Source organism: Phasianus colchicus, chromosome 2, assembly GCF_987193195.1.
Source record: "Phasianus colchicus chromosome 2, bPhaCol1.hap1.1, whole genome shotgun sequence".
In the NCBI taxonomy this organism is placed as follows: Eukaryota; Metazoa; Chordata; class Aves; order Galliformes; family Phasianidae; genus Phasianus; species Phasianus colchicus.
In genome coordinates this window covers 49,826,520-49,840,478 of record NC_143437.1, presented here as the reverse complement: position 1 = coordinate 49,840,478, position 13,959 = coordinate 49,826,520, and the positions used below count along the sequence as shown (strand labels likewise).

Below are 13,959 nucleotides of genomic sequence, written 5' to 3'. Positions count from 1 at the left end.
TGGCACATTTTGAGCTCCTGATTGTTCATTCTTAAGTTGTTTTATTCTGAAAAAATGTCTTTGCTTCATTTTTTTTTTTTTTTTTTAATCTTATTTTGTCTTCTTCAATTCTCAGCTGCTTGCTAACTTTTCCTTTTGTGTCCTCTCTGACATGGAAGATGGTGCTGCAGCTTCACTACTGTCAAAGCAATTGAGTGGGGGGTAATTCAGCTTTACTCTAAGGCACCGCAAGCAAATTTTGTGCTGTACACTGTAAAGCTTGAGATTTAGGCTTTAGGTGACCCAAGGTGTCCTGTTTTAATCTGTTTCCTAGGTATCCTCTCTTGTAGCCTCTGTCATATTTCAATGTTTCATTTCTTTGCTGTGTTGTCAATAATTATCAATACCTGGCAAGAAGTTGGTACTTCAAACAGAATCTGTCCTGTATATTGTTAGGTAGAAGTGTGCTTAACTGTGTGCAGCATGAAAGGGAAAGGTAAATGGGTGTAGATGCTATCAAATTAGCTTGCTGTTTAAGTGTAGCATTACTGACAGTTATTCAAAGTCTGTGATATGTTTAGAGCATTAAAGAAACACTTGAACAGTGAAAACATATACTCATATCTGTATGGATCATAACCTGATTGTTAAAAACATTTGAGTTTGGTTGTTTGTCATTCTCATCTGCATAATTACCCTAAGAATTGCCCTTGGTTTTGATTATAGTACCATTACTTTTTGACTTAGCTGAGTATTTCTGATGGCTGAACATAATGTTTCTGTTATCTGCTGCCATATTCATATTCTCATGCACACTTTATTTTTTACTTTGCAGATCATGAAAAATGTGATGATGATGAAATGGAGAGACTTTACAAGTCATTAGAACAAGCAAGTCTGTCTCCCATTGGTGATCGTCGGTTGTCAACCAAGAAGGAGCTTAGGAAGTCGTTTATCAAACGCAGCAAAAACCCCTCCATTAATGAGAAACTCCACAAAATTCGAATGCTGAACAGCACACTAAAGGTGAGATTACAGACTGAGACAAGGAAAAGCCTGAGAGAAAGAAATATTTTGGCTGAAAAAAAAAATAAAGCCAAACTCTAATTACAGATTTACTTTAAGCTCCAGAGAGTTTGTTAGGTTTCTGAAATTGTTTTCTCTTTTAGTCAGAATTGTGGTCTGTGTTTTGTTGTTAAACTTGATCTGGGAGCAGAGGCAATAGTTCAGAAGGGACCCTTTTGTATAAATTCCAGCCCATTTGGAGAATTTAAGAAAGAACATCTCTCTTCATTAGCTGGGAAACCTGCAAGCTCAGCTGAATACCCTAAACAAGGGAGCTCTAAAAAAGGAAGAGCAGAAAAAATACCTTGTTGATAAAGGACACAGAAATGACCATGAGCCAGAAAAGTTTTCTTTGTGATTACTGGGGAATGTACAGGATGTGCCAAAGCTTTTGCAAAGACCTCCTATAACAAATATATTTAATAACAAAAGCATCCTGCTTTTATGTTGCAAACGTACTGTGGACTGAAGGGGTGGAGGGATTCAGGGAACATTTCATGAAAAGGCCAATAAATTTGTCTGGAATATGAAGATTTATGAGACTGCTTACCCAGTATCATTTTGAATGCCATGGGAATTCAAAACTTGCTTCTGAATGGTATTCAATCAAACAGAAAGCATAGCCATAACATTTAAGTTCTAAAGAGAAAGAGTAAAGGCCAACCAAGGGCTTCACTAGAAATAGGATTTGATTATCATACTTTGGTAAGTGTATTTGGCTTCGGACGTAGCACCCTGAAGAAGTTCATATAAAAACTTCTCTGATCATTGCAATCAGTGATTACTTGCAACAAGAGGCTTGGCTTTGGCACCCAGGCTTGTCTTAAACTTTCTGAAAACACAGTCTAAAAGACAATTTGGAATGCAGCTGTTCTGCCTTCTTCAGGACTTCCAGGCTCCATATGAGACCTGGTGAAGTTTCTGCTCAAGATAAATGGGTCTCCTATGACATGGTACTACCATATTATCCTTCTGCATCAGCAATGCAGTTCAACTTATTATAAAACAGAAAGTTTAAAAAACATACCTATTTTATGACACAGAAAAACAAATATGGAAGCATGTATCTAAGTCTTTCCCTAATATGAATCTCTCTAATAAATCTAAGAACTAGTTAGTACATAATGGAGTTGTATGCTGTGCAGTAATCTATTTTATTAGTTTGGATCTGAATGCAAGCCTTTCTGTCAGACATGAGCAAGGAGAATAGCTTTACAATGATTTAACCCAAGAGTATTGTACAAACTGTGATTAACAGTGCCTATAAACTTAGACTTGTCTTACATTTGTATTTAGTATGGAAAAATTATTTTTGGACTGTTCACAATGCATAAAATGTGTTGATTTCTTTCTTCAAGTTAAGGGATTGGAGTATTGACAAGACAAATATAGTGCAGTGTCTGAGAGACACGAACAGAGTTCTATGCACAGCAGCGTTTGCCTGTCTGAAAAGCAAATGCTTGTAGTAGGAATGTGCTATATTCTTTGCATCAGTAGGATGGTGTGCTTTTAAAGTCAATCATATTAACATAAAATGTGAGACATGAGATAATCTGAAATGATCTATTGGAAATTTCAAGATCAGAGTAGTTTTGCATCTCATCCATATTTACAGTGCTTTAGACAGAAACCTCTTAGTTTTAAGGCAAAAGATTAATACAACATTCAGTGTGATCTTAATTTTGGTCTTTTGATACAATTTTTTTAACAACAGATAAATGTTCCTGCCATGATATATCATTAACAAGACATACTTTGGATTGTTAAGAAGTGAGAGAAGCTATGTGCAAATGCATCACAGTCTTAATGAATGTGGGAAATAGATTTAGTGCTGCAGAAAAAATCCACAGTATGGCTTTTTGCCACCACGTGCATTGTAAATACTCCTCCCTTCTTTTTCCTTATTTATTCTTTAGCTCTTAGGCTACCAGTGTATCTACATACTGATGCCAGAAGCCCTCATACAAGGACTGGTCTTAAAGATAGGACCAATGTAAACCAACAGCTTAATAATTTTTTTTTTTTTTTTTGCTTGAAAAGTTCAGAGGGGTTAGAGTTGTTGATAGTTGATTAGAATAGCAGTGGGATATGGATGTGAGGGCAGCCTATTGCTTTAATCAGGAAGTATTCTGAATGTGTGTGTGTTGACAAGGTGTATTGAAGTCAATTGCAGGCACAGTGTCCTCAGGAATGATGAAACACTTGGCAGTAGAGAAGAAAGGAATGTGTAAAGAGGATAGAACCAGACTATTTTCAGTGGTACCCAGTGAGAGGACAAGGGACAGTGGGCATAAAAGGAAGCACAGGAAGTTCCATGTGAACATGAGCGCTTCTGGGGTAACAGCACTGGCACAGGTTACCCATGTTGATGGTAGACTGTCCATCCCTGGTGTTATTGAAAAGCTGCCTGAATGTGATTCTGGGCACCCTCCTCTGGGCAGTCCTGCTTCAGTAGGAGTTGGACCAAATGACCTCTGGAGCTTTCTGCCAACCTCAATCATTCTGTGATTCTGTGACATCCAGTTTCTTAGTCTCCCTGTATCATGACATGATTGCCCCTGTCTTTCAACTGAACCAGGGTATTCACGTTATACAGTCTAAGCTGGTCCTGTCTGGATGTAGAAGCCAGATTTGTTAAGATCTGGTGACTAATGTATTAGCACCCACATGTACACTAACTACTTACAGGCTACACTGCCAGCATACAAATTAATTTACCAGTGTCTAATTTTCTCAACTTTTCATTCATAAAGTTTTGCTAAGAATCCTATAAAAGCAAAACAAAACAAAAAAACTGCATAAAATCATAATCTCCCCTTCAACCAGGAGGAATTCTTCCTGTGGACTTGACTTCAATAACCTTGATTATAAAAAGTTGCCAAGAGAATAGATCATTGGCCATCTCCCTGTGACATGGTTCTGTAATGTTCCAAGGGTGATTTGTTATAGATGGTGATCTTGACAGCGTTTATGAGAAATAACTCTTGATGTCTTCCTAGTGTAAGGAACATGACTTGGCTACAATTAACCAGTTGTTAGAGGACCCAAAGTTGACGGCGATGAAATACAGAGAGTGGAGGAACACAAACATCATGCTAGTTCAAGACATCTATCAGCAACAGGAGGTCCAGGATGTGTCTACAGAGAACAGCGAGGAGCAAGAGACAACTGCACTGCCTGTCACCGAAAGTGCTATATGAAGCCATGGATTGACAGTAGACTGCAAGATTTTTTTTCCCCAAGAGTCTTCACACACAGACACTTTAAACTGCTGCATTGTGAGGCTGGGTTTTTTTTGTCAAGTGTTCTTCATAAGTTAAACAGCCCCTTCTCCAAAACTTTATTTCCTTTTGTAAATTCCTCTAAATCAAAAAAAAGGATGCCTGAATTTGGGTTAAGACGAATATTTCATGAAGAAGTGAACAAATATTTTTCCATACTGGGAGAAGTAAGTGGCATATGTGCAATTCCTGGAAATCACAGTGATGTATAATATGGACTGTATAATTGTCAGATCCTTGGGGTTTTGTTAATCATTGAACTTACTGATAAAAGAAGCTACAACAATGCCAACAGTATGTAGTCTTCTATCTACCTTTTGACCCTGTATGGTAACTCAAAATTTATAAATTTTTTTCCATCTCTACGTTCATTCACTTTGACTGCTCTACCAGTCTAAACCAAGACAAATTGAGTAGAAATTATGCATAAATTTTTACTACACACCACTGTCAGGCACCCAGTTTTGTTATGCCTCATGTTGTATGACATTGACATTTATTTATGGACCAGACCAAAGTACTGCCATTCTTCAAGAACAGAAGATCTCTCTGTGTTTGGTAACATGTAAATCGCTCTTCAGTGAGGTAAATAATACCTCAAAACATATTTCAACTTCTCTTATGGATTTGGCAGAACTTCCTGGATGGTTACTTGCTTCTTTCATATTTTAAAGAAGCATGAGTAGGTAGGATACAAGTTCATTCCAAACTCTCAAATCAAGCAAGACGATCAAGTCTGCAAGGCAGAAGCTAAAAACTTAAATTTCTGATGTGGAACTGAAAACATAAAGCATAGCTGCAAATGTTTTTGTAAATATATGTCATTTTATGGCTTATATGAATGTGACTATGTACTGTATATATGTTTTATTTATATATTTATATATGCTGAATTTCCTAATGTTGATAGGATCACGTGGACCAGACTCACTTAGGTGAGAGTGCTTGCATGTTGACTTGAAATGCCTCTTTGTTCCAGTATGAATCACTGTAAGGGCTCTTGAATGGAGAGTACCTTGATACTTCTACTGTAACTGCTTATTCTGTTTTCAACCTAGCTTTGTGATTCAGATGAAGAAAATCCGTGTATTTTAAGGCAGGAGTTTGTTTTTTGCCTTTCCATATTCAGCATTAATGCAAGTAGGAGGAACTTTTCAGAGTTTTGAAAAGCAAGAATTAACCCACGATAGTCCAATTGATGCCACTACAAGTACTGTGGGAATCTGCTCTTCTGTTTGCTATCTTGTGAAGATACTGTCATTAGTTTTTAACGGGGTTTATTTTTTAAAGCAAAATACAGCATATTCACCTGTTCTTATCAGAGATATATTTTATTGGTTTCTTGATCAAGAATACAAATAGTAGTAACATGAAATATTTTCTGCCTACTTAGCAGTACTTCCAATTGTTGATATCGCAGTGTTAACAGTCAGCAGGTTTCCTCTATACAGACATTACTGGAGAAGGGTTGAGCAGATGGTAGCTGGTTGAATGCAGAGCTGCACTCAGGATTGCATCATTGCCTCAATTATAAATAGTTTTAGGAGTATGAGAGTCAGGAACAATGCTGGCATAGGACTTAATAACTGGAGTTAGTTTGCTGGTGGGGATCAGAAGTTAGATGATACCTGGAAGCGGGTAGCAATGACTAAATGGGGGAGCAGGTAAAAACCTGAGGTTGTTCAAAAGCTAATATTACTAGGAAACCATCGTATAAGTGATGATTTCTTACTGTGCAGAAGCAAGGCATGTACATACAATTTCTCTTCAAAAGCATCTTCGATAGTTAGATCTTAAGAACAAACACATGCTTAACTGTTCTGTTGAACTACACTGGACTAGTCAGTGCCCTGCAGTTCTGCATAAAGTCCTAGCCAACTCCATTTGCTGAAGTAGGTTTGAATCACACTATGGAAAGAAGTAGGGAGCCTATACCATGTTTTTCACACAGTTTATACCATGATAAGCAAAACAGGTTTCATAAATGCAGAGACAAATGTCCTCAGACTTCCTGAATTCTGCTATTTGTTTTCATTAGATAAAATAGCCTAAAATAATTTTAAACTACTCTCTTTCCAATGGTCAGTAGGTAATTATTGTTGAGCTATTGAGTTTTTGGAAATCTCAGGATGGGTTATATCACCCTCTTAGAAAAGAGCAGAAAATTATTGATCAGGGTTAATTCTAATTGAGATATTATTTTAGAGAATTCCTATGTGTTCAAGAAAAATATATGTTTTTTTATGCAAGTGCAGTATTCTCTCCATTCTCTTCAGCTGCTTTTTAGACACCAAACAAATGGAAAGCATGAGAAATAAGAAGTGAAAATGTTAATAAAATGGGATTAATTTTCTAGCATTATTAATTAACGCAACATTTTTCACCTGGATTCATCAATCAGTTCATCCATTCAGCAATGTGAGAGACACAGATGGAGAAGTACAATGCGTGGGACAATGGCTGCAACTGGTGGATGTGATGGGGAGCCATTGTCAGCAGGAGAAGCTTGGACAACTGTTTGCTCTGCTCAGTCATACTTAGGATAACTGGTACCTGAGCATAAATTCTGTTTGTCTTAGTTTGGAAGGACTGCATTACTGCATCATACTGTGGAGAGGTGTTAAGACTGTCTCTGGTAGCTTTTCTGGAAAACAAATCTCTCTGTTTTGGGGCTGTAGATCTCATGAGCTACCAGAGTGAGTTGAGATCACGTTTCTTTGCCTAAGATAGGAAAAGTGTCATGCTGGGTTTGAGAACTGTTTCTGCATATAGTTCTGATGATTTACTCAATACTGGGTTCCAGTGGAAACAGGAATAAATTATGTAATACAACCTCCTTTTCTAGAGATAATTTTCTTTTTGAAGGAAACCTTCGTATGGGGAAAAAAAAAATTGCTTCATGTCAGTCAGGAATGTGGGGGGGGAAAAAAAGAGGTGATATTTGGCTTAAAACTATGTAGAATGTGGGAATTTAAAATCAGTTATAACTAGAAAAAAAAGAAGTATAGGCATGCTGTGTCTCATATGGAAGCCTGTGAGCTTACTTGTCTACTACAAACTTAATATAAAAAGTTGTATTTTCTGTCTCTTAAAGTATCAAGGAAATCCGTGTAAGGAAAATTCTTGAGCTGTGGTGGAAATTTCCCCTCCCCGCCTCCCTATATATTTTGGTGACATAGGAGTGACTAATTGCAATGAGAGCCTGTGCTAGCCTTATTTATATAAGAAATGCCTTTCTGTTAGCAGGAAACCAAAGTGGTTTTCTTGTAGTAATAGTGCCAGAATGGTATTTCCTGTTTCGTGTGAGACATTTTGAAGCAGCAGACATTTTAAGATGTCATTCAGCATTTCCTTGAACATTTGACTTATCCTATTTTGATATTCTCCAAGCTTCCATGTTCTTTATTTTTCAAGAACTAGGTCCTCTACTAAATGAAAGAAAAATGGAGGTGGCAAACAGGACCAAAATTTTCTCAGCTATGATCTATGAAATTCTTGTTTCTGCGCATAAAAGTGACAGGAATTAAACTTGCCAAAAGCTAGGCAATCCAACATGGAAAAAAAGGTTGATAGGTGTTAAAGAGAGTACTAAATGTCTTGAAATTTGCTGTGAGTAAAGATGCAAAATCTGTCAGCTCTGGAAAAATAATTGTTTTTCTATTTTATTTCATTTCTTTGTGGTAAAAATCTAGGGGAGTGGCTTATGAGATGGCAGAAACTTAAAAATAGAATATGCACGTAATTCCTTGAAAGTTCATCATCCTTAATGCATTACTTTAATGCATGAAATGTCTGATTTCAGGTTACTCAGCCTTTAACACTGAAAATTCATTTCCTTGGGAAACCATTCTAGCTACCACAACGTCAGGAGCTTATCCATCCCACCTGGTATATATGAGGTCCATTTTGAGAATATAGGTTTGTTGCATTTTGAAAGGGCATACTGCTTATATAATTAGATTGTATCTTAGGAATTGTATGAATTCCAGTGCTCCCTGGGTCCTAGATGCCTTAGGACCTGCACACATTATTCTGGACCTTGAAGTTGCTTATGATTGTTTTACTTATCCCACCTCAATATAAAGAAAAGAAGATTGGAAAGCATTTCTCTATCACGTGAAAACAGACTAATGCTAATCTAGGAAATATTTAGGCACTTTAATCCTGAATGCTTGGCATAATTACTCTCCTGATGAAATGCCATGTGTGTGTAATAATGGTAGTGCTGTCGTGTAAATCTTTCAGTGTTGAGAAACAGCTAAAAAGAGGAATTGATGAGCCTACTCCATTAAACTCTGTGTAGACAGGGATAGTCATACCTAAAGGAATACCTGCAAGGATATCAACTATGCAGGGACAGGGCCTGCAGCAGTAGGAAGGTACCAATTTAATACTTTCTCTTCTAAATCTATTTTATTCACTAGTTGCGAACTCAAGGCACAGTGTTTGAACTCAGCACTGCCTTTTCACTGCTTGTTGCCCACATGTGTGACTTGATTTTAATGTAGCGATGCTCACAGCTTGGGGAATGAGAGCCTTATGTTTGCACTTGTCAGTTAAAGTTGAAACGAGGGAGTATTTTGCTTAGCCTATTTTTTTTTTTCACTGCAGATTTTTCAGTTTGCTGCTACACAATAAGATAAGACCTGCTGGTTCCTAAAAACAAGTAAATTCTCCTTGGGACTATTATTAATAGTAAACTGAGTAATTTGGAGCCAGGAAGAATCAAGGAGTGGTTTGACTGATGCTTTCCACTGGCTGGCAATGCAGTTTTGGGAGTTCTGTTTTTAAATTAGCTAATTCTCTTTCATTGCTTGCTGTAGCTACCACTAAGGAAGGATACCTCATGCTTTATAGTTTCTTCTGAAAGGTGTGAGACATGGCTGGATTTTTTCAACTCTCAGTGCAGCCAGTTTCAATTAAGAAGGAACTGGGATCTTTGTCAAAAGTTTCAGTTTAGCTGGCCAGGCCAAGCAGACAGAACACCACAGAGGTGCGTTTCCTACGAAGTGAGCTCATCTCTACAGCTGCACAGAAAGAACTGCACTCTGTCCTTCTCTCTTCCCCCAGCATCCTACATGCTCCCACTTGTTGCCTCATGTTGCTCTGCTCATCTTTTGGCACCTCTGTTAGCTCAGTAGAGTCAGGCAGCAAGGAACAAACCCAACAAGATGGATAATTTTCTATGGCAATACTGAGTAACATTGGCTTATAGAGAAGTTCAGTACCTGCCAGAGCTGTTATAAGGGAGGAAGATGTATTGTGTGGGCAGGCGAAGAAGGAAGAGAGAGCTGAGTAAGTGGGAGAAAAGAAGGGGACCTCTTCCTCTTAGAAGGAGAGCATTATCTTGATGCTGCTTCCCACAAAGCTTTACTTTCTCCAAGTGTTGATTTTGTTTTTCTTTTACTTTGCAACATGTGGTTGTGAAAACAACATGAGGCACCAAATTCCAAGTGAGATTTAATATGACCTCAGCCTGTGCTTTTACCTTCCCTGCTTCACACAGACCCAAGTGTTTCTGCTGCCTCCTTTATTTCTGGGTATGTAAGCCAAAATCCTACAAAAACCAGCACTGTTTCCTTACGATCTTTACTTGCATACTTGCTGCAGAAATTCTGGTATGAGAGGAATTCTGATATGCAGGCATATGAGAGAACCCTCCTGTTGTAGCACAAAATATATAATAGTTTCTGAAGTTCTATAAAAAGAGAAATAAAATTTCTCATTACGATTCAGGTACTTGTTTTATATTAGCTTAAAGATAAAAAATAAAAATACTGGGTTTTCCTTGGCATTCAGACTTTGTCAGTGGGATTGAAGATGATATCTTTACCAGTGACAAAGAGAGGACATGGCCATCTAGATCCATTCCTGGCATCTGACTTGTCGTGTTTGATCATTTCATTTTTTGGAAAGGGCTTATAATTCTTCTGATGTTATCATTGGCTGGAAGTAAGTAAGTACTTACTGCTGGCTAAGGGGAAAATACCTGTATTATCATTTTGTGGTCGAGAAATATTTTAGTTGTCGTTACTAGAGGATATATAAAATTGTGTGATACAAACTCTGATAGTACATGGAATGCTGTCCATGGTAACAAGCTGCTCTTTTATTTTGAGGTGTAAATGTATATCTTTCCTCTTCTCAATCCTGGGCAGACAGGTGCCTATCTCTGGCAGACATGCAAGTTCTCTCTGTAGTGCCTTTGGGAAAATACATTGCCCTGCAAACAGTTCTCAGCATTTTTTCTGATAGCGAAAACTGATCCCTTAGCACAGCCTGCTGGCTGTCAGTGAGATGGCAAGCAAAATATAAATGTACATAATCACACGTGAGAGGGGAAGTGATTGTATTACTGCTGTAGATGTGATGGTCTCGCTTTCCTGTAGAGCAAGTTCTAGATGAGGTGAGAGTGGTTACTGCAGGTGCGAAAGTGGAGATGCTGTCTGGCACACCAGCCCACTGTAGATCTGAAACAATAGCAGTAAATTCAAGCAAAGTGCAGTCTAAAGAGGAAAATGTTCCATGCCAAAGTGGATGTCAGAAAGAGAGGGAAGATATTTCTGGGTGGGGAAAGGAAATGATTACATTCAGAATGGGAGACAAAACCTGTCATTAAAGTCATATCTCAGAGTGGATGATTTTTATTATCTAGTTATTTAACATCAGTGAATTTCAGCTAGCTCTGTAGACCACCCTAAAAAATCAGAGTTGAAAAGCCATAGGTTGTTTTGTCAAAAATGTTCATATGGTGATGTTGAGGACAATGGCATGTAATATCTGTTCAGTCTAGTAAAACCCAAAGCCATAGCCATGATGATATGGCACACAAAAACAGATTAAAATTTAGAAGCATCTCCGCTGTCATTGCCCTTGCAAAGGAAGCCATTTTACAATCATCTACTGGATTATTTGTGTTCTTATAGATCTGCTGCTAAAGTATAGGGTACATTTCTAAGGTGTGCATTTTCTTAACTCTTATTTATATTACAGGCAGTGAATTCTTGGCTAGCACTTAAGTTCCTAAATTATAGCAGTGGTGAAAATGGCCCAGGTGGTGGTGTTCTTTTCTGTATGATTTGAGAATTTCACTCTACAAATGCCAGAAGGAGCCATGAATAAAATTCTGTACTGCTGTAAAACACAAATATCACCTTTCCAGATTGATGTGATATTTCATCAAGAGCATTATTTATTTGCTGTGAAATTATTTATTCTAGTAAACTCGCTGATAATAAATTGAAGAATTGCAGGTGGCTACGCCTTATGAGTTGTTTCCAAAATAGGTTTCTAATACAAGAAAAAGGATGAATTATGGTGCTGACACTGGCTGGAAGAAGCAGGTCAGAGTACTCAGGGCTGAGGCAGCAAGAAAACATCTGCACAAATGTCTTGAAAATGGGGGCAGACATCCCACTTATTAAACAAAGATGGGAAAACTGGGGGTTCAGAGGAGTGATGAAGATAGAATTTGGGTGGCAGCACTAGTCATACAAAAATATGAGCATGAAATAACCCCTGGGAACAAATTCCAGATGTAGAAATATATCAGGTATCTCATGTTGGCTGGTTTTGGTGATAGTTTTGAAGTTAAGATGAGAAAGTTTGAGTTAATACTGGATGTATAAGAGGTCACAGATGTCAGAGAGCACTGCATCATGCACCAATCTTTGCTTTGCTTCTAGCAAAACCTGGTGTCTACTAAGAAGGTACTTGTGATTGAATGCAGGCTTACAACATATCAGAATTCAGGAGAAAAATAATTTAGGATCTCTATTATAGGTCCTCCATGATCAAATGGGATCAATTCCATGTAGGAAGTCCAGGGTAGACTGAAATTTGTCCCTACAGTTGCTTTTGGTTTGGCATAATAAGAGTAAAGGTGCAGATTATTATCTGTATCTTTATCTGTATTATTATCCTCTTAATGTCCTTCTTATCCTTGATCTGTATTATTATCCTATGACAAAGCTTAGAGGGTAGTTTGAATGTACATTTGAGGTACCTAACTTGTTTTCCATTCACAGATGATAATATGATTTTGATTAAATCATCCTATCCAGTGATTCAACCCCATCTTTAACATGGTGATAAGTGCCTACTACAGAGAGCTGCTATGTGAATTAATTTCAGCATTCCACTCCACTAATCAAAAAGGTGATGACATGGGTTGCCAATGTAGACTGTGACAGTCAATGATGACATTGTATTTTTCATATCTCGAGGACTGATTATGATTTGTTGCGGGAAAGGCATCTACAGCAAGAGGAAAGTTAGAGATTTCCTTTTCAAGCATCCCTTCTGTCAAGAGGAATTTCATCCTAGACATGATGATAACCACTGCTTACTAACTGAAGAGTTAGATTTCATAAACCAGATATTGATTATGTGACTTTGTCTCTTCTCAAGCCAAAATATAGCTGTGTGCAATTGGAGATACATTTGCACAAACCATGCAACCATATGAGTGTAAACCAGTCCAGTCTCAGGGATATTTTGCTTACTTCATTGCAAATTTACACATTGGGATTCAGGTTTTCTGGAAATAATCTACAACCACAGTGGTCCAAATATTCCTGTGGTAACCTTGGTTGTTTCTCTGCCCAAATGTAGGTTGTCTGCAGCCACAGTCCCCTACGGAGTGTTTCTGCCTCTCTTGCTACTTGTCATTTACTGATTTTTGAACAACAACAACAAAAATTTAGGTATAGGGCCTGTGTTTTGAAAAAATAATATAAAAAGAATTAGCTATAGTTATCCAAAGGCAATTCAATAATTTTACTGGTGACTCACATCTAAGTTATTTGATTTTCTCGGAACTATGATATTAATGTTCTGCTGAGTTCTCTTGAGAGCCTTCTCCTACAAGCTAACGAGCTTCCTTTCAATATTTGTTTTTTATAAAAACAACTTTTCCCTACGTTATCTAGGATCAAACTGATTGCTCTTGTGGCAGGACTGACAACTGATTGGAAAATACATTATATACTATACTGTATTATATATGACATTGTAAACACTGAAGTCTCCAACCAAGAAAACAAGATGGACAATGTACCCTCCTTTGGTATGCAGCTCCTAATTTGACTCAATTTTTTCTCCTGAACATCAAAATATTCTCTTTCTCAGACTGTTTATTACAAATAGAATGAAGGTGAAACTACTTGTATTTTCATATGTTTTCACTGAATTTTAACCAAATACAGAACCATAACTTTCAACTCCCCTCCTCCTTGAGTTTTATTCCAATTCTATATAATTGTTTAATGGGTCTGTGAATGTACATACTCAACCTTCTTAGTGAATATTTGCTTGGCTTTGTCAATAGTGCAGATATGATGCATGCTCTTAAAATTTAATTGTTCGCATGCTTTACTTGGAGTATTTTCTTGTGCCTGTCTTTTCAAAGAAGCAGAAGATAAAAGAATATGAAACCAGGGTTCAAGGTATGCCCTAATTCACAGTTGTTTCTGCATTTCTGTTTTCTCTCGTCACTTTTTGTGTTAATCTCTACTTTTCTTCTGATGTTAGTAAGAAGCATCAGAAGAAAACATTCTTCTCAGTTCCTCCCAAGGATAAGAAGGCCTTGGTGGATCAACAAAAGTCGGGTGTCTGATGTCTAGAACAGTCAAAC

General features: G+C 37.5%; 1 protein-coding gene across 11 annotated transcripts in view; it reads left to right on the top strand.

Annotated features, from left to right (window-relative positions):
• The window catches only part of IPCEF1 (interaction protein for cytohesin exchange factors 1), a 62,302-nt gene extending 55,145 nt beyond the window's left edge, over positions 1-7,157 (top strand). For all 11 annotated transcript variants that reach the window (XM_031611790.2, XM_090135620.1, XM_090135627.1 and 8 more), the window contains 2 exons: positions 815-1,005; positions 4,044-7,157. In XM_031611790.2, coding sequence (XP_031467650.1) covers positions 815-1,005; positions 4,044-4,244 — 392 coding nt within the window. In that variant the 3' untranslated portion in view covers positions 4,245-7,157. The remainder of the gene's footprint in view (positions 1-814; positions 1,006-4,043) is intronic.
• The last annotated feature ends 6,802 nt before the right edge of the window (positions 7,158-13,959 follow it).